Here is a 25,544-nt window from a genome sequence, read left to right as displayed (position 1 = left end):
CACGACTGCACTGAATCTGAAGTTTATGCTATTTGTGTGTCGGACAGAGTTTCAGATTGTCAGTTGGCCTCTTTGGGTAAATGTCTGTGTTTTCTTTGTTCTTTTATGAATCAGAGTGTAAAATGAGTTGCAGTTCATGTTTGACTGAATTCCAACGTGTCAGAGAATCTCAGTGGACTTTTGTTTGAAGGACCTTTAAAGCGTCTCGGTGACGTCCGAGGCCGTCCTGTTTGAGTCTTTCAGAATAAATTGCTTGTTAATAATTGATGAGTGGAAATAAACGGGTGAATTGGAGGTGGTGGAGTGATTTACAGAGGATCATTTGGTTTCCTCGCGTCTCGATGCTGGTGGCTGTAAAGAATTTGAAATGAGTTCATTGTGAATTTAGTTGCGTTTCTGTGATTGTGCTGCTGACACGCAGAAATCCTGGAGACGACATGAGTCTGCAGGCAGGAGATAAGTGCAGACATAATGCTGACATGGAAACGCCTTCTGTTCTGCACACACATTTCCATAAGACTACAGTTAGAGTAAACTCATTCATCAACAATAATTGGTTTATGTTATCATTACTACACCTGACAGTTCGTTGAAAGCAACGTTGTTATTGCTGTTTTTCTTACAATGCACAGCAGCACGTCTGGGTTATCCGTCTGTCCTTGCTTTTTCTCTGACATGACAGTTCCTGCGCTCTGCAGGGACTTCTGCAGAACACAATAACACACGTATTAAATCAGTTCTCTGGATTTAAATATTCATGTCTTTGGAGCATGAACTGATTTCTAAATCTGCTAAACCCACAGCTAAACTTCATTATTTAAAAACATTAGCTCTCATGAAGAGGCTTTTGAAAGTATCACTGCGTTGACATTTCCCCCCTTTTATCTTGGATTTGAACAAAACAAAATTTCAACAGATTTTTTGTTTGGGATTTTACAATGGGAAGTGACAATAAAGAGTAATAAGATGAAGAGCTGCATGACTTTCTGTGGCTAAATTAGCTTTAAGGCCTCATTGGGTGTAAATTGGTTTTATAGAAACTTTTTGGATAATAATAACTATAATCTCAGACAAACGATGGTTGTGATGGGCGACTTGTCGACGTCTGACTTTCACAGTTTGAATATGACGCACTTTAAAATGAATTTGGAATGCAGTTGCACAAAAGTTGGTCAGGATTAAAATATTTTACTGACTGAAATAAACGGCGTTAAAAGAGCTTGGGAGGATGTTTTTATTTTTGCATCATGAGTCACATAAGCTGGATGTTACTACTGACAGAAATGACAAAGAAGAAGATCAGTTCAAACTTCTTTTTTAAAAATGAGAATTAGCCCTTTTTTTCCCCCAAAGTTTATACTCACAAACAAGGTATTTTTGTAGGTGTATAAACAGTGTTTTACTGAATTACAACAGTTTTCTGGAAACATTCATTATGCTCATTAATGTATGTATTTTGTGTAGAACCAGTTGTAATGGCAACAAATGGCACCATAATTGATGAGTGGAAGTAAACGGGAGTTTCTGCTTGCAGTTAAAGGAAACAGAGCGACTTCAGGATTTGGCTGAAAACTCTGAGGATGATTAATCGCATGGAAATTAGACTCGAACTTCTTTCAGTTGAGCTCTAAGGAGTTTCCCTCATAAGGAATGAAGCCAAGTGGCAGACGGACAGCTAAAATGATCCACTTTCATACGTGATAACTGAAACATCATTAAGTATGGAAAAGATTTTGGCACGCATATCTGCTTTTTGTCAGTAGACCCATGGTCCTGCAGGACTTTCACATCTCGCTGTTTTATTGATGTGACCTGGGAGCAACTGCCACAAACTTTCCAGTTAAAGTGAACACAAACGTGAACTGGCTCAGTCGGCTGCTCCTGCAGAGGGAGGAGAAGAGGAGGCTCTGCAGATCAGGGACTTGCAAAACCCCAAATGGGTTTAGACAAAAGAATGGAGAAAGAATTCACCAAGCAGGCAATATGGGGCCCAAAGGTTCACCGTTCAACCTGGAGCCGGACCCGGACCCGGAGCCGCAGCCGCCGCACCCGGACCCGGAGCCGATTCCTTAGAGTCGGAGGCCTGTACACAAGTTTTTGTGTACAGATAAACATCTTGGTTTCTCCTTTGTCAATAGATATTGCATCATTTGGGTTTCTTTTTCTCATATTTCATGGTGCTGGTTATGATACAAAGTGCAAATAAGTTTTTAAAGAGACATTATTATATGTAAAATTGACTTTTTTAGCTTTTCATTATGTTATAATGTTATTCCATCGTCATAAATATACCTAGAGTGTTGCTTTGATTCTTTCATGCATGTTTGCATCTCCATGGGTAAACCAAGCTCCGCCTTTGAGATGCAGCTCTTCCCCCACTCAGCTCCTTCAGACTAGCCAGCAGCAATTAGCAAACCCCTGGTGGAACTGTTGAGCTCATTATAGGAGCTAATTCTCAGTGAAACTCTGGTAAAAATGTTGCTAAAGGGTAATGGAGGAGCCATGTTGGGATGTCTTCGTGAAGGCGGTGTTTCAGAAAGAGTGGGAGTTTCTTAAAGAGACAGAGACCCAATTTCAAGCTGCTAAATTCCAAAGTCTAATTTATTTTAAGTCATGTTTGATATATACTGCATAGGATTTTTATAACAACCAAGGGTGACAAAGTTACTTGATTGTGCTATAAAGCGGCCCCTTTAAATCCCCAGAATTTGTTAGAGGAAATAAATATGTGGTTCAACAGTTACTCTAAGTGTTTATGTGTGAAAAGGTTTTCACCATAACAGCAATGCTTCTCTACGCCATCTACTGATGCCACTGACAGTCACTCATCAGAGTATTATAGTTCCACCAGAGGTTTGCTAATTGCAGCTGGCTAGTTTGAAGGAGCTGAGTGAATGAGGCATGTGGAATCATAGGGAATGAAACCCAATTTGACATCATTAAGGACTAGAGTCTCAAATTTAAGGTTGGATTATTGAAATGAATTATTCAGAGTGAGATTACATTATTGCAGTAAAACATTAATAACTTAAAGATTCTTCCCACATCTTCCCCAGCAGTACCGGCCTGTGTACGGCGCTGTGTTGTCATCATTGACATTTTGCTACAAACTGTCACCAAGGCCGTTTTAACAAATGCCTGATGTTTCAGGCTCGCCTGCAGACATGACACTGGCTCCACCACATCATTTAGGTTTAATGAGCCGCACATCCAGTTTGTACGTTATTTCACTTAAAAGCGGTCCCCTCATATTTCCGCTCTAAATAAGAAACATGGCTGGTTTCTTATTGCAGGAAATCTGCAGGCTGCAGGTAGCCATGTTTGCTCCACTGTGCCTCTAATGACGCTCAGGTTTCTGATCTCCACCAGCGGTTGTCGGGTAACAAAGTGATAATTACAGACAGATGGGAAACTGCTGAAAAACCAACAGAAACAACGTCTGATGGTGTCGCAGAGACGTTTTCACACTGGAAACAGATTCTTCAGAGGACAAACCGCTGAATATTGCATCAGCACATCTGCTTTTTCTCTCTCCTATATTTTATTCATCTTCAACTGGGGCGCTGTTTTATTAGACATTTTGTCGTGTGTTGATGAGGGCTGCAACTAATCAATTCATTTAGTGGTTAATCAAAAAAATGGTGCATTCTACAGATTTTACAGTATTTTCTTAACAGAACAACACAAAAATATGCAAATAAATAATTCAGTTTCTTTTATTTAATAAAATCAACATTTTATTGCCTAAAGCGTATCAACACATTTTGTAAATTTGAACCAGGTGAAGCTAAAACTATCCAAACATTCAAAGACAAAGGTGGGTTTATCTAAAACGCAAATGCTATTTTTTTAATAGTTTTGGCTTAATTTCTGCTCTAAATATGTTTTTCTTTTTTTTCATCAAATGGCCTCTTTTTGTGAGTTTGTACTTCAGTTAGCGGTTAATTACAAAAATGATCTGATTATCTCAGCGGTCGATTAATCACAATTAATCTGATTAATTGTTCATTGTTAACAATAATAAAAACAGATTGTGAATGCATTTCTTGTCATATTCTTTCAGGTAAATCCAGTCATGCAGTTTCTCATAATGACGGAGAAAATCCTGAAATATCCAGACATTAATATTTGATTACAGTAAATAACAGAAAGACTTGAAGCTTGATCTTTATTTATTTTTCCTCTCAGAACTGCGTCTTTGTGGTTCTGCTCACTCATAGCGACCCGTTCTGTTCCAGGCTGGGATGATCCGAACCGACTCAGATGAATATTTTATCGAGCCTCTGGAGAAAGGCACTCAGGAGATGGAGGACCAGGGCCGGGTCCATGTGGTGTACCGCCGGTCGGCGCTGCTGCAGGCCCCTTCTGACAACTCACTGGATTACCAGCTGCAAGGTGGGAGGCCGACCAACAAAACACTCTACTTACAGGATAGATCAACTGGTGCTGCTGGATTACACAAACTTTATCTCCTTTCTTAAAGGGGGAGCAATAGCTACCAACAAATTTCCCCTGAGATGTTATTTCTTGTATAAAAAATTGGGTAATCAGGTTGAATGATTGCTAATTATTTGTGTTCTGACTGGAAGCAGCAGTGATTTTCTGCTATTCACTAAAGCTGATGAAAACAAGGTAAATTATGGTTAATTTTAAAGTTTTTTGCAGTCAAACAAGATATGGATGGAGCTAAAACAAAAATATCAAAAACAAGAAACGGATTCCCCCAATCGGAGTGGATTCACAGCACACATGTTTTCATTGGATGCTTATCATGACATAAGCATTTTATGTCAGGCAACATTGTCAGTTATTGATTAGGTTTTTTAAAAATATCTGAAATGCTGCCAAACTGTTTGCCTGATTTTTTGTTTTTCCTGTTTTTTTTATTTTTAAGCAGTTATGAGACATGAAGGCAAAACCTGAAACTGCTGCTGTGCAAGATACTCAACAGGTTGTAGATAAGTAACCAAAGAGTGAATTGGTTAGTCGATATGTCCAACCTTGCTTAACTGGCCATGAGAGTTTGAGTGGCTAAAGTCTTTCCTCTGCCTTCATTTCCCAGCATGCCATGCGGTTCTGGATCGGAGTTCAGCAAAATTATTGAACATTGTATCAATCAGACATATTATTGACCATGTGTCTGCTGTGATATCAATAGTTATTGAGTTATTGTCCAGCCCAAGATGTATTACAGACCCACCACTGTTTCTATGGCAGTATGATGCTGCGGGCCGGCTTTTTTATGAAAACGAAAAGGGAAATGATCTGAGCTGAATAAAGGGCGAACAAAGATAAAAACTCATCGTTTATGGAAGAAAACTTGTTTGACTGGGTTACAGTCGAGTGGATTAAATAAAAGCTTTTTTATCTGTTAGCGCGGTCCAGTCAAAGCCCAGAGATGAATCCAATTTGATTTGGAAACTCTGGAAAGACTTTGAAGATTGCTGTTCAGATGAACAATGAGAAAAAACTTCAGTCTTCGGCAGAGACCAACCACAAAAACTTGTTTTTAAATTGTAAAAAACCTAAAATTCACGAATCATGTTCTTCTGCTTTACTAATTCACTACTTTGTGTTGATAGATGGCCATAAAATGAACTGAACCTTCTAGTTTTGATAATACTTAACAATAAGAACAGCATTGTAACTTAGAGTCACAGCCTTTCATTTACCTTTATCATCACTTTTGTTGCTGTTGCAATAAATACAACAAAATATTGATAAAAACTCTGACTTCATAACGCCCACCCCTATGATCACAGTTATGTATGTAGCAACAACATCTTGGGAAAAGCACTTTTTCAGATCAGAGAAACCCAATCAGTTGATTCTCGGGCTGTAGCGACCCCTGGTGGTGGCAAAATGACACAACAGAAAAAAATAGCAATCATGTTTTTCGTTTGAGGGGCAAATTCAACTAAAACTCACGAATCCCGATAAGGCGCTAGCAAGGAATAGAACTGTAGCACAGCAAATGATACAGGAAGTTAGAAAAGTATTTAAAAGGTATTATTTCTGGTCATTTAGATGTTATTCAGTAAGATGAATATCCAACATCACCAACCTGCTGCATTGTCCATCTGTTGATGTGACTCCGTGCCGCCCAGCGTCCACCTCCAGCTTCATTCATACAGAACCAATAAACTGGTTATTACAATGTTATTACATGCCGGATGTGAGGAAATATCTGTTCAGTAATCATGAATACAGAACAGCAGGCATTTTTGTTTTAATGTTTGACTTTCTTCACTACCATTAAATGTTTTTTTTCTGCAAACTATCTGCTGGCAGAACTGGTTACTTTTAGGGAAACCATTTCCTTCAGTTTGTGCGTCCAAAATTATCTTTTTCATTTCTCCATATACCAACAAATGAACTGTAAATTAATGAAAAGTTTATTTATCTCTGAGTTTTCAGTCATTTTAGGTTGAGGCAGGCTGAAATTACAACATAGAGTAATAATCAGAGAAACATTAGCTGCTACAGTCAGTGTCCAATTTTATGGAAATTTGCAAATCAACCAATGTTCTGCATTTATCTATCTTTTTTTAAAGGCCTCTATTTACGTTTCTTTTTAAGACTCTAAATGATTCTGTTAGCATTAAAAAACTGTGACACGATTTCTGCTTATGAGAAAACTAATTTCCAGATGAGTCTGTTCAAACTAGCCTTTTAATTAGCCACAATATTGCTAATCAATATTGGCTTATTCTGATGTGAAACAACAGAAATCCTTATGTAGGAAAGTTGTGAATAATTTAGCAAATCCTTCTTTTTCAGACTAAAACTGCCAATAATGTTTTGCATCGTTAGCGACTCGCTAAGCTTTTAGCTTCTGTTTAACAATATGACGCTAACAAACTGTGGCAGCACAGTGCAGGCAGTGATTATTGATCACTGCCTCATCTGATCACTTTTTGTTCACCTGCTTCTGGGAAATGAATGGAGGCAACAAAGAAAAACATGTTCAGAAAGCGTACGCTTCCTTCTGCGTGAAAACGGAGGAACAGTAGATTAAAGCTGGAGTGTGACTGATCCTGTGGGAGATTATCACTGTGAGGCGCCGCCGCCACGGCTGCCATGTTTTAGTGTTGATTGGATTTCTTACCTTTCACCGGCTCAACTTCTGTCAGAGGATTGTTGAATTGATTTTGGCCGCGACACCAGATCTGTAATTCATCCTTTTTCTTATCCTGAAGCTAAACGCAAAAACTGACCTGAAGAAAACATATTTAATCCACCACAACCCAAAGATGGATGAATGGAGACAAATGTAATGAATACATATCTGTACGTTCAGTTTAGGTAAAGATATTTTTAGAGATGCTGCACTTTGAGTCGTCTTTGCTTAGCAACAGCAGCTGACGTTCAAAAAAAATATTTTGCTAACGTTGAAAAAATGTTGCAATTGTTGTACTCCCATTGCAAAAGAAACAAACTAAAATCACATGTAAATAAGTTTGTTCCTGTGGTAAGTCATGAAAAGACATGCAGCACCGGTTGTTTATGTGCAGAAAAGATTTTCAAAATAAGCTCATTTTGGTGCAGCAGAAAAACCACCTGATGCTGCACAAAAGCTGTAGAAAAACATGACATTTTTTGAAAATTGAGAAGCTGATTTGTTTTTGTAATTGGAATTTGTGCAATTGTATGATGAATGGAAACAGCTGGTGTTCACACTAAGCCATTTTCTCCAATTCGCTGATGTAGATAATTACATTTTGAGTGGGGCTTTATTTTGAGTAAATTGTTCTTTTTTTAAGCTGCAGAGCATATCTGGAAGCGAGCAGATTCGGTTTCTTACAGTCGTTCTGGATGCTGAGCCTTGTGTGCGCTCAGGACGCTGTGTTTGTTTTGGCATCTTCACTTCCTGTTGTGAGGCTGGAGGGTCAGGCTGAAGCTGCTGGGCACTCAGCAGCAGAGCGCTTCCAGTTTACCACAAGCAGAACCGTTACCTGAAAAAGCAGCTGATGGTGTCTCATTGTTTCTGTGGAAGAATCTCTTCATTGCCTCCCAGAACTGGAGTCATGTTTCTGAAATTTGATTTATTTATTTTTTTTATTTCATTAGTTGGATGATACACTTTTGAAATATTCGTTGGGATTGAGTTCAAATATGTTCAGATCCAAAAGGCATACTTTTCTAATTTGTTCAGAAAATATAAATTCAGCCGCTTACCTGCTTCACTAATAGTGTTCAATCTTCTACTGTAAGTGTGTCTGGACATTTCGCTGTTCTTGGTACAATTGATGCAGTTCAATCAAACTACCTGGTTTCTTAATTAAAACATCCAGTTTTAATTATAGTTCTCAAGCTTTTAACTTTGAGATCTATGTTGATGCCAGCTTGTTTCCAACATGCGCCAGGAAACCAACAGATTAAATAAACAGCATATTCTGTTCATCTTTCTTCTGACTGTATGAAAACTTCTGACCAGTTTCTGTTTCTTCTCCCGTTTCTGAGCATTTAGTTGTGTTTTTGTTGCACGTGTTGCAGCTGAGTGAATGAACTTCTGGTTGTGAGAAAAGCTGGGATGTTTTTGTTCGTGTAAATCCCATCGTCTGTTTTTATTGTTCATTGAAATCGATTGTTGTCGTGGTTTGAAGTCAAAAACCTGCAGCAGGATCTGAGCTGCAAGTCAAAGTTTAGTTCCTCCTTCGATCAACGTCAAAAGACCAGAGAACTTAAAAAACTCAACACATTTTACCCTTTGATCTGGATTTGATGTCTGGTTACTGTTTCACCTAACAGCCTTCTCTGCTGCTTTCACTGAGTTTTGATCAAGCCAGTTGGATTTACTGTATTTTGTTTCAATCAGTGTCACAAATCTGTCAGAATCTAATATAAACTATTGAAACTATTTTCAATTCATTGCTTTTCCCGTTGAATGACTTCTAACACACCAGTGATCACCTTTAATCAGAATAATTAATCAGGGATTATTAATACATTATTTACATGTTTTTATTTCTAAATGAGCAAAATATGACTTTCATATACCAAAAAGGAAGATTTGTCAGAGGTAAGAGTATTGGTTTTATGACTCCCACAATAATTTATGGGTAAATTTTTAAGCATTAATCTGCACAAAAACTTTAACTGTTCACTAAGAACAGTCTAAAACCTGTCTGCTGTGTTTTGGTCGTTTGGATCAAATAGGATCAGATTTGTCTCTCCGTCCATCTGAAGAGCAGCGTTGTGTTTAGCACCGTTACCTTGCAGCAACAAGGTTCCTGGTTTGAATCCCAGCTCTGGTTCATTTGGTGAGGAGTGAAAACTTAAGCGGACCAAAAACTGAACTCTGGTCTTGGTTCTGTGAACTCTGGTGCTGAAACACCCTGGAAAACTGGATCCTCACATTCTGAGACGGTGAGCTCAGCTGTGGGAACCGGGCCTTCAGCAGGTCGCAGCAGAGAAACTTTACCTCCTGTTTATGCAACAGGAATCTGAGCAAATAATTCTCCAGATCTCTCCTTCATTTTGGCAGTTTTTCCTCTGAAGCGTGTAGAAACGAGATTCTGCCGACTCTCCTGGAAGGACAAACAATCAGGAACATTTTGTGTTTTCCTATAAAACACATTTCTGTAGCAGAGGTGCCAAAGAAAGCAGATGTAAGGAGGAAGGATTACGCTGCTGAGGTGATAATAATCACCCTAAACATTGTTTCTTTGCAAAGCTGTCGGAGATCAACAGTTTGATTCTTTGGACAGATTTATATCTGAATGTACTGCCACTGATATTTAATAGTGTTTATTCATTTTTAGATTTTATTTAAGTTTCTGTTCTGTGAGGAAAAGCGTTTTTATATTCCTTGATGTACAGCTGTCGTTTGAACTGTACAGCTATTCTTTGTGGTCACAAACTGTAATATTTTGTACGACTTTCTACTTTCACCAGATGCATGTAAACAATTCTTGGATTTGATAGATATTATTAATATTTAGGCACACCGCTCAGAGTCCAGAGGCCACATCCTGTTGGTGTATTTAATTAATCAAGAATACAGGAAGGAAGTGAAGAGTAAAATGTTACAGAAATGCAATTCACTTCCTAAATTCTCCTGTTTCTTTTCATCCAGGGAAAATGAATGATTTCCACCTCAATATGAACATCTGCACCACAAACTGCAGATCTTTGTGTCATTTGTTCTGTTTCTGTGGAGCCGTTTCCTCTCTGACTCTGGAGCGCGTTCAGTTGAAAAGCAATGAACCAGTTCCTGTGTGGATCCTTCGAAGTCCTTCTGAAAACAAACTCTCCAGGACAGTATCCAGGCTGAACCGGAGTCGTAAAGTCGGTGGATGATGGAGTCTGAGCGGCTGTTTCCAGCAGATTCAGACATGAGGTTTTTTTTTTCCGGAGTCTGGCTGGAGTCGATGCCAGAGAGACGAAGACGGAGAGACGAAGACGGAGAACGTCGTCTCATTTGTTGGATGTTGGAGGAGATGAGCAGACAGAGCATGACGGATCAGTCAGAAGTTGCATAACTGAAACCTGATCTGCATAATGTCACTGCTTCAATGCTGTGCATAAGCAGGTTTTCATGTTTCCAGTAACACATCTGAAATTCTGCAGGAGCGGGGTGCACTTTCTCCAGAAAGCTGCAAACTCTGCAAGACGACAGCTGAAATTTCAAACTAATTGTCTTTGCTTTTCTGAGCTCCATTTAATGAACAGCTTGTGTTTTGAGCCGAGTCGATAAATGCAAATGAATCCTCAGTAGCAGCTAATGGCTTTTCTTAATCCACACCTAGCTGCGCTGCGCCGCACTGACGGACTCACCGTCAGGAATGCAAAACCACTTTGCTCTGAACTTCAGACATGATTCAACTCGACAATGAGCTCATAAAGGAACACATCACAGTCCAGTTGAACCGAGCCGCGCTTTGACTCAGTGTGTCGACAGGAGCTGCAGATTATTTCTATAACTTCAAGGTTGGCAGGTGTTTTGCTGGATTGTTAGTGAGGATGGCAGGTAGTAGTAACAGTGTGACTCCATTAGGAGTGTGTGAGTGTGTGTGAGACGGCAGCTTTCAGTTCCTCGGTGAATTGTGAGTCTCTGAACCGGTCCTCCTCACGCCTCCACCTGAATCTGCTCTCTCTGTGTGCATCATAAACCGGCGGATTAAGCAGATATTTTCCAGGTTGCATCACGTCTTCAGAAGTACGAGCCCCGCATGCGTCTGATGAGCTCTTTCCACCTTAAACCTGCTGATAATTAGCCACTGCACACCAGGCCAAGAATCTGGAGGAGGATGGAAAAGACCTTGAGTGTTGTGCAACATCCTGATTAAAAAAAACAAAAAAGAAGAAGGCTTGCTTAACTCTCCTCTAATATGCTTTATTTGTTTTCCAAAAGTCTTCTGGCAGCTGACTGGTGCATCTTTTTTTTTCTTTCTTTCCATTCAGTCTGCAGCAGAAAACCAGATGTTTTGGATTCTTCCTCCTTGTTGCGATCGTACATCCGTTCTGCCTTTTACAGACTGACGCTGTCTGTAAGATGGAGAATGTGATTTTGCAACACTTTGTTTTTCTCTCCCGGCTGCAACCTTTTTGCATTGTGTAAGAATGTGAATTATAGCAGGAGCAAGGAATCAGAGAAACTGGCCAGTGGCATGGATTCTGTGGTGGATTTATATATTTTGAGGTTTTGCTGGTTTTGTTTAAACTTTATGCCTGAAAACATTGATGACTGAGGCAAAGCAGATGTTTTAAACACTGAAAATATGAGTTCAACTCTGCAAAAACACTAAATCTTCCCAACCTTTCACTGCTAGGCAAGATATTGGAGTTTGTTTTAAGTCAATAGTTGCTTAGTTTTGATAAACTGGCAGATTTGTTTTACTTGAAATAAGACGTTCTTGCTGCATCTTGCTGAAAAGTTACTACTTATAAGTTAGTTTGTCATATTTTGTGCTTTTGCAGAGAACATTCACCAACTCGTCATGCAACTTACATAAACCTTTCAACATTTTTTACAACCACAGACTTTTATGTTTTTCATTAAGATTTGATGTGTCGGATAAACACAAATTTTTTTTTTAACGTTGTTTTAACCATTTATGATTGTATTTATTAACTATGTGCCTGTAGGTAACTGGTTGCACTAGACTAGATTTTATTTTGGGGTATCAGAATAGAAATTGCTGGAAACTAATGCACTTTGCAAAGTTCAGAAACTATAAATGGAGTTTGTCTTTTTTGCGGCCATCTCACAAGCAAAAAACTATGGTGGCCCAGAAGGGTGATGAAAATGCAGAAGCCACAGTGGAAGTTGAGCTAACGTCTGTTTCAGCATAAAAGACGTTTCATCAACAAGGCTCTCTGAAGTGCTTCACATAACAGAGATAAACCATGCATGAGTTGCTCCAGATCTTTAACTTTAGGTCTTTAATCCCAGAAACGTTCTCCAGGTGACAGAAGACCAACTTTGTAACTGACTTTATGTGACTCTGAATGTTCAGCTCTGAGCTGAGCTGATCCTGTTCACATAACGTCTGTTGTTGTTTTTGTTATTGAATTTCTCATTTCATCCTTCTGGGCCACTGAAGGCAACGATGAGTTTATGAAAACACAACCAGGTATTTCTGTCTCTGCAGACTGAATCAGTGAAGAAACCCTGAAATTTTGGGAGCAGGTCTGAGTTTGTTTGGGTGTTTTTTCCTGCGCTGCTCATTATCAGGAACTCGACCTCGAGTTGCGTAACGGCAGCGGCTGAACGTTTCCTCAGTCAGTACATTGTATTCCCGTCCAGAACCAGCAGACTCTGAATTATTATGATTCGTTATGTTTGGCCACGACGAGGGAGAATTAAACACAAGTAACAGTTTCAGAGAGATTCCCATCCATGTTGGAAACCCATCTCTCCCTTCTGGTGAAGGATATTTCTCTTTGGTATTTCTGAATCATGACCTCTGACCTTCACAAAGTGAGGCATGCAGTGCTGTTGCTCTGGTCATTATGTGACCTCCTGGATGAATCATCAAGCTGGTTTTGAACTCATTTCCTCTGAAGGTTCGTCATTCTTCCATTTCCACTTACTGGAGTCTGACAGCTTTGGAAAATGATTTTGTAACATTTTCCAGATTGATGTTTGTGACTTTCTCATCTGTTCTTGAAGTTTGATAGATGACTTGTTGCTTTTTTAGGTATTGTTTCATTATTATCAGAACCGTTCTATAAAGGGGTTTATTTTTCTTTTTGTCCGATCTGGAAGTAATCAGGTCTGGATCTGCAGAGTGAAACTCAACAAAAAATGATGGCTGATTATAGTTAATGCAGGAATTAATTTAGCGTTTTAGTTTGGCTAAAAAGCTAAAATTTACAAAACTTCATGTGCAAATAATCAGATAAATTTATTCTTGTAAAAGTAATTCTGAAATAATATCTGTGCATATCCAGTCTGTTTACTAAATGCACTGGAAACTGCTGAGACAAACTCAAATTCAAGGAAGCGGTGAGGAAAAGTTTCTATTTTCAGAGTCTGGATCGTGGATTCTGCGTCGGTTTGCTGACTGCTAATGTGTAGAGGGGTGATAAACAAGTTACGAGAAAATAGACACCCCAAACATAATTTTTGTATCTTTTAATTTCTTGTAACAAATTATTAAGCGTTGTTTCAGTTTGTCCACGCAATTCTCCACATAACCAGTAGGGGCGCATTGCATTGGTGGCATAGAAAAGAGTGAGCTCACAAAAAAAGAATAAATCTTCCATTTGGATGTTAACGAGAACTCAAGGTGTGAGTCTCATCTTTCCTGTGTCACAGCGCCACACGTTGGAGGAAGATCTTTTGTAATGCATTACTCTGCCACCCAGGGTTGCAGGGTAACAAATGCAGAAACAAACAGGACAGAAAACATCCTGTGTTCAGAAACATCTTCATCTCTGGCAGCCATTATTCACTTCACGCTTTCATATCGGTTCTTTATCAGCTGTTTTTTTTTTTTTTGGAAGGGGAAGCAGTTCAGCGATGACATTGGGTTGTTTGTTCTTGGACAGAAAAAAAAACAAAAAACAAATGCAGGTCATGAAAATATCTAGAAGTGCCTGAGAGGAAATACAGTAAAGTTTTCTTCCAGAAAGTGGGTTTGGAGCCGTTATGAATGGAGCCTAAGTTTCGCTGCGTGTTGTAGGTGAGCGACCCAAACAAGGCCCGGCGTTGTTCTGACGGGCCTCAGGCTCCTGGCTCCACAACAGATAAGCAGGAAAGAGAAGCCATTCAAATGCAAACAGCCTTAAAGAGCACATTTTATTTAATAATCTGGCAAATTGTTATTATTATTCTGCTTTGTATTTTGGCAACACTAAATGAGAACACTATTAAAGGTGCTTAAGGAGCTTAAAACAAAATGAACTGCTTCCATCGTGAAAACATACAAATCCACATCATACAGTCAACAGTTGTAAAAACCAACATCAGACGTTACATTTCATCAGGTGCCATCGTTAAAATCATCAATACAAATCACATACGTTGGTCAGGGTTTCATATTTTATGCTTCAAAGAAACTCTAACCGGGTCTGAAAGGAGATCAGCGTTTCAGATGTTTTGCAGTTTTCTGGAAGTTTGTTCCTAAAAACTTTCTTTGTGACGACACCTGGAGATATTTAATGTTCCGATTGTTGATTCTTGTGTTTTTCTGAAGCTCCAATTTATCATAAAGATAATCTTAAGATATATTTTTGCCATGTAAAGTTTGAATCGCAACCAAAATAGATCCAATCCAATTCTGCCTGAGCCAGCAGCCATTGAGTCGGAGCCTGAACCCAAAGAAGTTATTATTTCAGATTTACTGATTTTGTTTTTAGAGCACCATGTGAGGAAGCAGGTTTACTTACTTACTTTGCTTTTGTTCAGCGTCTCGTAACTCTGTTCTGTCACTTGTTACAACTGCAAGCGCAAATCATCTGGGGTGTGGGACTGATGGGCGCGTAAACATTTATTTATTACGCTTTTACAATCTTAATAACTTGCAGCTGGAAAACATTTTAAATACTCAAATAAAAAAAATAAAAATAATTATTCAGTCCCTGTAAGCAAACATTTTTCTTAAAAAATGAAGAGGTGCAAACATATAAAAGAATCCAATTTGAGATCAAGCATCTACAAACTATTTCTCTGCTGATTGGTTCCTGGTATTTGACTTATTTACCACAATTTAATCAGGTATTACTTTAGCACGCATTAAAAATGCCTTAATTATTTTAATATGAGTACAAATGATGTATCAATTTAAATATTATCTCCTAATCAAAACAGTGGTTTGATTTTAAACCATTGATCTGCTTTGAGTCTTTGTGGTTTTACTGTATTCCTTTAAATGTCCTGATGTTCTTCACTGACTGTCTTTTCGTGTGGAAATGCTTAAAAAACATCATTATTGTTGCCCTTTTCCAATCACAAAGTGTTTTTCCTAACAGAGAAGCATTAAATGCCAGACTAATCAGAAACAGCAGCTTTCTGCCTGCCTAATATTTTGTGCTCCTGCTGAGGATCATAAAGGAAATCTTACTGGTTTCTGTGTGTTTTCAGCAGGCCATCTTTAATATCTGTTAAAGTTCATATCTGCAGCCTTTGGCTTCTTCTTATATTGAAATCCCTGATCACAGCGTGAAGCTTTGACCCCGTTAGCCGTTCTGTACTTTTCTTTACTCTTGTTTCTTGTGAGGTCAAATCGACTCTGAGGCCTTTTCTGTCACCTGATGCTGTCGGTAAACTTCTTGTTGAAAGCTGTAGAGTTGCTCTTATAGCCGAGTTGCATCAGCGTGAGCCGCTTCTCTCTCCTTATCCTGTTTTCTCTTTTCACACATTCAGCTCCTCACTTTGATCCTCCTCATCGTGGCAACAGCAGCGCCAGGAATTTAGGAAATGCAGCTTTAGCAAACATTTGAGTTTTCATCTATAAATATGAGAGATGATTGGAAGCTAAGCTTGAATCTGCAGCTATAAACTCCAACTGATGGGGAATAATGTTTTTCACTGCAGGCCAAATATTCACACATTTCCTTTGAGTCATTTTTATTTTTAATAAAGTTTTAATCTCATTTCCTCCCCATTTAGTGGCACCCCTGGATGGAGCCCTTCAAATCAAAGTTATATGCAGTTCCAATTGAACATTTTTAAAATTCTGGCTCTGACTAAACAGGAACGTTTACTCAAGCTGCTATTTTTGTATTTTACGAAGATAAACACAAACTCAGTAGTATTTTTGATACTGATATTTTTGCTCTAGTTATAAAACCAAAATATGAAACAATTTATCTCTCATTTAGAAATGTTGATGTTCTTCATGCAACCTTTAATTTAACACTGTTTGCTTCTTTTTGCTTCTCAGCTTTATGTTTATGCAAATACATTTTATCACTCTATGCTAAAGTTAATCGTGTTTTAAGATAATCGCGATTACATTTCTGTGCCATGGAAATGCATTCAGCTGCAACAATCATTCTGGCTCTTACCAACTTTCCAGAATCCCATAGCAGCTATTTTAAAAAAAAGTTACTAGCAACAAACTAGCTGCTGTGTTTGGTAGAGACGTTAGCAATATAAAATATAATTTTAATGTTTTTCCTTTCCTTGACTCCGTTACTCTAAATTAACAGTAAAATAAAGCGAGTGTGTCCTTTGGTGCTTTTTGGGTAAATTAGATTTTCTACTCTATTGGATTTATGTAATAAAAGTTAAGGTGAAGGAATAGTTCTAAAATTATTTCATAAAGTTCATTTGAATTTGTTTTTGTATGCACTTTTCGTCTACATTTTACTCAGCTTTTTGGCGAGAATATTTCCTACTTATTGCTGCAGATGCAGGAGTTTTGCTGAACTTTTTAAGTTGCTCTCAAACATTGAATGTTTTTGCATTATTTAGCTCATCAGCTGAACAGAGTCTCATGTTTTTCTTTCTTTTCATGTTAACAGAGTTCATAACTTTTTACTGCTTTGAGAGCAGGAGGTCTGGGACTGAGTGTCTGTTTTTGAGGAATTACTGCTGAAAGAAGAGCAAAGATTTGAGTAAATGAGGTTTAGTTTTCATGTACTTTGATGCAAAGAGTATTTAATAATTCATTGTTTTGGTATTGACTGTAGTAAAGGATACACTGATGTGTAAGCGTGTTTATTCCCTCAGTTAAACAGAAAGTCATGGATTACTAAAACTAAAAATCATATAAAACGTTTTTATATATTTTGCTTTTGAACGTTCCAGACAATGAAGCTAATATCTGCATTAGATTAAAGGGACAAACTGCCTTTTACCTTTGCAGTGAAAGTCCCAGAACTGGTTTTGCTAGAAATCATTAGCTCGACTTTAATATAATTCCCAGTAGGAGGTTGAGTTCTGGCTTCAAATTTATGCCCTAAAGCCTCACAGGAGCCTGTTTAGTGATTTAAAAGTCCAGGTGGGCCACAGAGAAAGCACATAGACACACGCAGCGTTTTAACGCCTCCAGCGCTCAGCAGCGCCGAACCGCAGCGCCGCATGGCGTCTCCAGAGCCGGGCTGCTTCTCCAGCATCTTTTGGTCCTCTTGTGGTGCGCCGCTGGTAATTATGCTGCGTTGTTGGTCCTGTCAGCAGCCACTTTCATCTCTATTGAGAAATGAGAAAAGAGAAACGGACAAAGCGTTTCGGTCGTAAAATCCAGGGTAATTATTCTTGGTTTTATGTGCAATAGGAAGTTAAATTCCCTTTTGTGACGCAGCAAATTGCCAGCATTAAATCATCTGCAGGCTTGGAGGATCTTGGTATAGAAACAAGATATTAGCTTCTGGTTTGGCTTATATTTGCTCCGTCTTTTATACCTTGTGAGTTAATTGTTTCTAGTCTCATACAGGGGATAAAAACACAAAGTGGCTCTCAAAAGGGCCCTTTTGTTTTTGTGAGAGATGCAGTGTATGATTTTAAAACTTTTTCATTCAAGAAACTTTGTCTTTCCTACTTGGAAGCCAAAGTTTTAGTTTGCAGAGATGTTGTTATGCAATGTTGTCCAAAGTGTGGCCCGGGGGCAATTTGTGTCCGCTGAACTGATTTAGTGTGGCCCCCAATGGAAGCTTTTTATTTGTAATTGGTATTGGCATTGTGTTAACAATGGAAAATGTTAACACAGTGTATTCATCTTTTTACAGCCAGAATCATCTAGAGACTTTCACTGAAAAACTGACTTTGCTGCTCCCAAATCAGCTTTCATTTAATTTCGGAAACTTGGCTCAATCTAGGAAGTGATCTGAAGAATTGAGCCCCAAACCTTTGATTTTGGTTTCATTCTGTGAAGGTTTAAGAGGTTTAAGAGAAGCAGCTGTTTGCATCAGTCCAGCTGCCACTACCAGTATATAACATCACCTGCCTGAATGACAAAAGCTACATTTAAAGTGAATTGCAGCTGGATAATTTCTTGACATGTTGGATTTGTGATGCATGTCGAATGTTTTGATCGGACGCCTTCTCCTTTGAACGTCAGCGTTTGCCGATCCTGACCTTTTCACAGCCCATGAATCACACCTGAAGCTGTTTCCGACCATCCGCGTCCAGGAAATGAGAGGCTGAGGCTGATGAATGGAAATGTGCTGAAACATGACGGCGTTGTGATGATTTACTGGCTCTGACTCAGAGCTCCAACTCCACTGTTGAGTGAAAGCCGTTCTGACTGCGCTGATGTTTCATCCTCGTTTCTCTGTGGCGCGTTTCCACTTCGAGTCATCAGGCACAAAATCACTACAAAGGGCTGGGAATAAATCACTGATAACTCATAATAAAGTTTATTTGGAAGGATTTACACACGCCTGTTAAAATGCCATTTTTTGGATGCAGAAAACCTCATATATATATATATATATATATATATATATATATATATATATATATATATATATATATATTATATATATATATATATATATATCCTGCTCAGTTAATAAAAACTCGTCCAAATCCAGTTTTCTCTTGTTTACATTCTTGTTTTCAGTGTTTGTGCTTAAATCCAGGTTAATTTAATATCTGTGAGGTGAAGCCAATGATATTTTAGTTAAGTGTAAAGTAAGAATATATGTTTATGTTTAATAGTTAAATCTGAGGACTTTGCATTAAACTGCATTAAAGTGCCCAAACACAAACTCTTACCAGGTATTTTTGGTCCAGTTTCTAGAGCAAATAACTTAGTTTTGTATTATTTTAAAGTTACTAAGTTACTGGTAACTTTTCAGCAACATATGTCAGTTTGTTTTAAGGAAATAATTATTTAAATAAAGTAAATGTATTGATGTAAAAGTTCTAGTTTCACTGGTAGATTATTTCACTCACTGCATGTTTTAGACTAAATCATTTTCATTTATATGAAGAAAGAGCAGATTGTGTCAAAATGTATTCATAAAACCCATCAACAAGTTTTTAAAACATCAATAATGACCAGTGTCTGAATCTTAAATGTACTTTCTGAAATGAAATAATATGAAACATATTTTCACGTTGATTATTCCCTTCAGGATTTTGCAGTTTTTTTATGCGATCGAAATAATTGATTTGTGTTAAAAATGTGTACAAATAATTGTGCGATATTTGTGCTTGTGCACAAATGGGACTTTTTCATCACAGACTTTAACTTCACATGGTCAGTTCGGCTGGGGCAGCTGTGGAGTACAAGTAACAAATCCTGCCACCTGCTGGTGGGGGATTGCAACCACGTGAACCCATTTTTTGAGCTTTTTTATTGAAAATTGGCAACAGACTCAGTTTTAATCAAACAATTATGCATTAGTGTAAGAAAGTGCAGGGATCTTTTGAATTTGTGTGAATTTTTGCAATCGCAAAATCACAAAAAAAAAAAAAAAAATAGAAGGCATGTAGTTTGGCTTTAGGTGGAGAAAACTGATCGATTTGACTGTTACATAATATTTTAGAACAACAATCATGTTTACGCATCACTGTGGAGTCCAGATGGACTCATAAAAAGATATTTCGGCTGGATTTGGCAAAGCAACTCCCGTTATCCATTGCACTCACCCTCGTTATGCATTATGTGCCACCTACTGGTTGAAATTATTACATATGTGCAAAATAATTATTTTGTCACGTTTTGGAGTGATACTGTACTCTTCTGTAGAAATGTGACATGAAAAGTCCAAAAAGAGTTGCATGGTTGCATTTTTTTAACAATAACAACCTGATATTTTGTGGGTTTGCAGACGCTGTTGCCACAGTTTGCAGTGACTCCTGCACTTGATCTTCGTGATCCGCTTTGTTTAAAGCCTCACTAGTTTTGCCACAAGAGATGAATAACTTCCAGCTTAGCGTAGATTTAATGCTAATTCTTGGCCTTCGTATTGGTGAGGCTATCTGAGTGATTCCCAGACATGGCGGCAGAAAATGGGTCAATCCTGCAGCCCAGCGCTGCTTCGCAGATAAAAGGTCTTCGGTTTAATGTAACACGCTGCTTGGGGTTGTTGAAAATTTGGGATGCTGCCCAAATAATGAGAATGTTTTGTTTGTTTCCTGTCAGACCAAATAATATTTATGATTAGAAATATATTTATTTTCTGTGTCCACACAGGGTTAGACTTTGGCCACATTTTATAGTGAAAAAACAAGAACAGACAAGAATGAATCAGGGATACAAACAGTTAATCAAATCAGTTGTTGATTAATGGAATAGTAGATTTAAATGAGTTCCAATCAATTAATAGCATATGTCTAGACCAGAGTTTCTAAAACTTTTCAGGCCACCGGATTTGAAATTGTCCTGCAGTGACACAACATCACGTCTAAAAACAATAAAAGTTCAGTTCAACCCGAGAAACTGAAAAACCTTCCTGAATTCCTCCGATCACATAAATGTCTTCAGCTTTTATTTTGAGTGACCCGCTCTTAAGCTACTTATCTGTTATTATTTTTAAACACGATCTTTAGGTAAGCTAGCTGTGTGCTGAAACTTTACGCCCCTCATTTCAGAGTTGCATTTTAGCCTTCATCCAGCAGAGGGCGCCACTGGTCTTTAAGCAGAGCTGGTTGGTACAGAAACAAAGATGGCGGAGCAATACCAGAATGGGAACAGAGTCTGATGTGGGATAAAAAATGACTTTATGCGTCTCTGTTTATAAATATAAGCAACAAACTGCTGAGCTGCATGATGGGATAGAAACGACTTTATCAACCAAAACTTGCTGAAAAAATGCAGCAAAGCAGAAAAATTGGCAACGACATGCTATTGCTTGGAACACCCAGAAAATAAATGCGTAAAACATTAATATATTTCTAGATATTGCCAGACAGTCTAAGTGGGGGGATTATTGGTGTTGAACAATCTGTTGGCTTGACAATTAATTATCGATAAGCTCAATCAACTTTAGGGATGAAAGTTATAGCTTAATGAGTCAATCTAGTGGGGATTAACTCCGTCACAGCAGTGAGTAGATTTCCACTTGAGGCGCCGGCCGGCCTCTGGTCCATTTTTAGCCTGCGGTAGCTCGCAGCCACCTTGCCCCGCTGCAGCCCGTGTGGGCCGGCGCTGGCCGCTGCAGCCGGGTTCCCCTGGGAGCGGGTCGCAGGCCGGGGTCGGGTCTGCTGGGCGTGGCGCGGCCAGGCGGTGGCAACAGGGGCGCTGCTGAGGAGAACCTGTGCGTTTGAAGTGGTAGACCTGAGAAAAACCCGTTTACTCAGCAGCAGGACGACAAGAATGCCCGAGTCATGACGAGAGCGGCGCAGCGGAGGAATGCGCTGCACAATCCCAACTCTGTGGGAGCCGCGCCGCACTGAGGTGGCAGCCGTCTCTTCCTATTTATCCAGGCTCCCGCTCCACTCAATCACAGGCACAAAGGAACTTTTAAACGTTTCTCTTTTACGGCTGGGAGAGTTTTACACCGTCACTGGATTTCTGTGTAATCTGTGCATCATTTACTGCAGTTTCACCAAGATGTCTCCATGTGTGACCTTTCAGTCCAGGTCATTAACTCCTGCCAACGGTTTGGACCAGAGAGGGGCAGTAACCAGTTACATTTACCCAGGAGTAACGTTTTGGAAAAATGTACTGCAGAGTAATTTTTGATATCCTGTACTTCTTCCTTTAACTTGAATAATTTAATTATGAAATATTTCCACTCTTGAGTAAAGTTTCTTGATTTTCTGTCCACTGAATGAAGAACAAACATGTTTTAAATCAAAACTTCACCAGAAACAGACAAACCTTTAGTTTTTTCTAAAGTTTCATCATTTTTTTTATTGATAGAAACTGATTTGGAATTTTTTTCTCATATTTTAAAAATTTATATAAACTATTTTCATCCTTAAAATATCAAAATTTCCACTTAACTTTATATTTGGTCCATCTTAAGATGTAATTTTTAAATATTGAATGATTGATAATTTGATCAGTTGCTCAGTACTTGAGGAGACTTTTTACCAAATACTTTTGTAATCTTACTGCAGTAATTTCAAGGCAACTTTTTACTTTTACTTGAGTAAAAATATGTTGAACTGGTGCTGCTTTTGCTAAGTAAAATGCTTGGGCACTTTGCTCTCCTCTGGTTTAGACCAATCAGCCTCGTTTCTAAATCTGCTGAATAAGCGTATTCTTGAACACACGAGGTCATTGTAGCTCCATGTGACCTTTGTTTACCGACTCTGGTTTGTTTGCTGAGTGGTCTTCAGAAACTGACACAAACTCCATATTTAGCTTCATGTCTGCTCCACTTCGCTGCTGTGGGTCCAGATTTCTGCCTTTCCTTCTGCTTTATATCAAAATGAATTCATGACACTCTGAAATTTGTGGTTCAAGATCAGTAGCACAGTTCTGCTATTTTAGCTTTAATATTGGAGTTCATATTGGAGCAGCACCAAATAGTTCATTATTGCAGCATCGTCTCTTGCAGCATCATCTCTTGCATCAACCTGATACTAACATCTGTATCAAGCCTCATCTGCAAAGGCAGATCGATTCAGCCTAATTCTAAGCTTTTGAAGGTTTGTTTCAGTTTATTTACAAGAGAGAGATTTCTTGATAAAACAACGAAAACTACAAATACAGAAACAAAGCAAGCAATTAACAAAATGACTCAATTAAATAAGTTAATTAGACGTAAAAATACTGTGAAGGCTCAATCTGCATCAAAGCAGATGAGAATAAAGTGATATGATTGAATTTTTGACATGTATTAAATATAAGTGTTAATGAAAACACTTATATTTCCCAGATTATCCTTTTATATTCAACATCAGTTTTGTATCACATTAAAGTGGCAGCAGTATTATTATAACTTCACTGTGGTTGAAACCAGACAAAACAAGACTTAATGAAAGCCTTTCTGTGATTTCCCTCTTTCAAAGCAGACACTTAAACGCATCACCATGATTCCTTTAAAGCTTATCTGCAGGCTTTAGGCCTGCAGCTCTCCTGCAATATCCAGTCAGTCGGCTGACGCCCAAAAGAAGGATTTTATTTTAGATATTGTTATCCAAAGTTGAATTTTATGACATTATGACCATCAGATCTCTGCAGGAGAGTCTCCGACGGGATGAAGGCTTTCTTATCCACTTTGCCTCTCATTAGTTTTCCACAGATATTACGCCGTCCGAGTGAACGGCCAAGAAATATTTGGGGTGAAGTTAAGAACCGGCGGTCCGTCCATCACAAGCTAAGCCTTATCGGTTCCCCTGGTCTGGCTGCAGATTCAGTTCTCTCAGGTCAGACAGTTCAGTCCGTCTTCATCTGGATTCCAGGGAGAAGCTTGTTTTGAAGTCGGATGGTATTTTTCTGTCATGAAACCTCAGAGGAGGATCTGAGAACTGTAAAATCGCCTCACAGTCGCCGTGAACTGTTGGTCATCTCTGTTCAGAACGTCTCGCCTTCCTTATGCAGACGTATCTGAACGCTCAGCAGTGTCACATTCCCTTTATTCTCCCAGAAAGTCAAGGTTTAAGTCTGATCGGTGGTGTTCAGGGCTGTAGGCGCTGCAGTTGTTGCTATTCAGTCAACAACTCAGAAAGTCGAAGCTCCAGATTTTAAAGTCCTGAATAATAAGTACAAGAGGCTGATGCAATGAAACGCTGCAGGAGCCAAAATACATTCAGATGGAGGCAGGAGTAAATATGAGCTAAATATTAAAAAATGTTGTTAGATGTCACTCATCAGTCTGTAGATTGTTTTATTTTGACTTCCAGTGGAGTCCAACCTGTTTACCGCTCAGTATTCATAGATTACCTCGGAGCGTATCTAAAATACCTGAAACAAAATGCATTTCATCTGGATAATGAAATGCTTGGATGCACAAACAGCCTTCACATTCAAAGGCATCAAAACTGGAACAAATTCCCACAAAGTCTTAAATTTTCTCCTTCAGCGACTGTTAGAAAACCAGCATGAAATAAAATAACTTTGGCATTGATGACCACACAGCAGAAGTTTGCATTTTTATGATTCTAAATAATGTATGTTTGGACTTTGAATGACTGTTTTGTGATATTAGACTGATTCTTTAACTCACCTGCTCAATGTTCTTTCTTTTTTTTTTTTTTTGCTCATTTTCCCTGTTTCAAATAATACACAAAACTAAACACTGTTATTTTTACATGCTGTTGGCTGCTGCTTATGTCACTTATAACAAGACGCAATCTGAAATAATTTGCCAAAAAACCAAAAAAAAAATTGTTTTTTGGCAAAAAATAATTTTTTGACATAACTTCTTAGGTCAAGAAATTATTGACATAAAACAGCTAAATTTATTTGCTGGAAAGTTTCCTCTAAGTTAGTTTAGTCTATTTTCAAGTGTAATGAAATATTTGTAATGGAAACTAGATAAAAAATACTTTTGTGTTTTTGCAGGGTGCATAAATACTGAACATGCCTTTTTAAAAATAAAATGTAAATAAAATGATTATTCCTACTCTTTATGTAGACGCCTTTTTCAAATTTGAATCTGAAAAACTTAATTTAAGCTCAATATAGAACATAAGGGTTAAGAAGAATTTAAGGCTTAAATGTGTTTTTCAGGCAAGTGTTGAAAAAATGGTTCTGTTTGTAGATTTAGTTTTAACCAGCAGCTGTTTGAATCTTCAGAACCAGAGCTGGGTGTCGCCGGGACGCTGGACTCGCTGACGCAGCAGGTGAACCAGACGGTCCGCCGCCGCCGGCACCGCCGCGACGCCGGAGAAAACGACTACAACATCGAAATCCTGCTGGGAGTCGACGACTCGGTGGTTCGCTTTCATGGCAAGGAGCATGTGCAGAATTACCTCCTGACTCTGATGAACATCGTAAGTCTTTCATATTTCAGATCAATACGGAGGAAATGGGAACGAAAGATGTTATTATAACAGAAATACTCCTTGTTTCCTAGAGGCTATATTCAATACCAATCATGGAAGCTGGATTTGTTTTGTACTGTAGTAAAAGTTTCCCTCAGGCAGCTTTAAAGGATTAAATGCGAACGCAGCATCTATTCAAGGAAAACGCAGCTCTGGGCCTTCCTGGTCCTGCTGCTTTAATCTGTCTGAATTCCCCAACCTTTTCCTCAGGATGGAATGAAATGAGACACAATGTTACTGCCTATCATGGCAATACTGGCAG

At 38.6% G+C, this 25,544-nt stretch overlaps 1 protein-coding gene across 1 annotated transcript in view; it reads left to right on the top strand.

Moving 5' to 3' along the window:
• Positions 1-25,544, top strand: part of adamts3 (ADAM metallopeptidase with thrombospondin type 1 motif, 3) — a 130,013-nt gene that overhangs the window by 29,050 nt on the left and 75,419 nt on the right. The window contains exons 4-5 of the mRNA XM_055039473.1: positions 4,239-4,395; positions 25,035-25,231. Coding sequence (XP_054895448.1) covers positions 4,239-4,395; positions 25,035-25,231 — 354 coding nt within the window. The remainder of the gene's footprint in view (positions 1-4,238; positions 4,396-25,034; positions 25,232-25,544) is intronic.

The sequence above is a fragment of the Poeciliopsis prolifica genome, unplaced genomic scaffold (genome assembly GCF_027474105.1).
Source record: "Poeciliopsis prolifica strain line A6 unplaced genomic scaffold, Auburn_PproV2 SCAFFOLD014, whole genome shotgun sequence".
NCBI lineage: Eukaryota > Metazoa > Chordata > Actinopteri > Cyprinodontiformes > Poeciliidae > Poeciliopsis > Poeciliopsis prolifica.
This window is presented reverse-complemented; position numbering and strand designations above follow the sequence as displayed.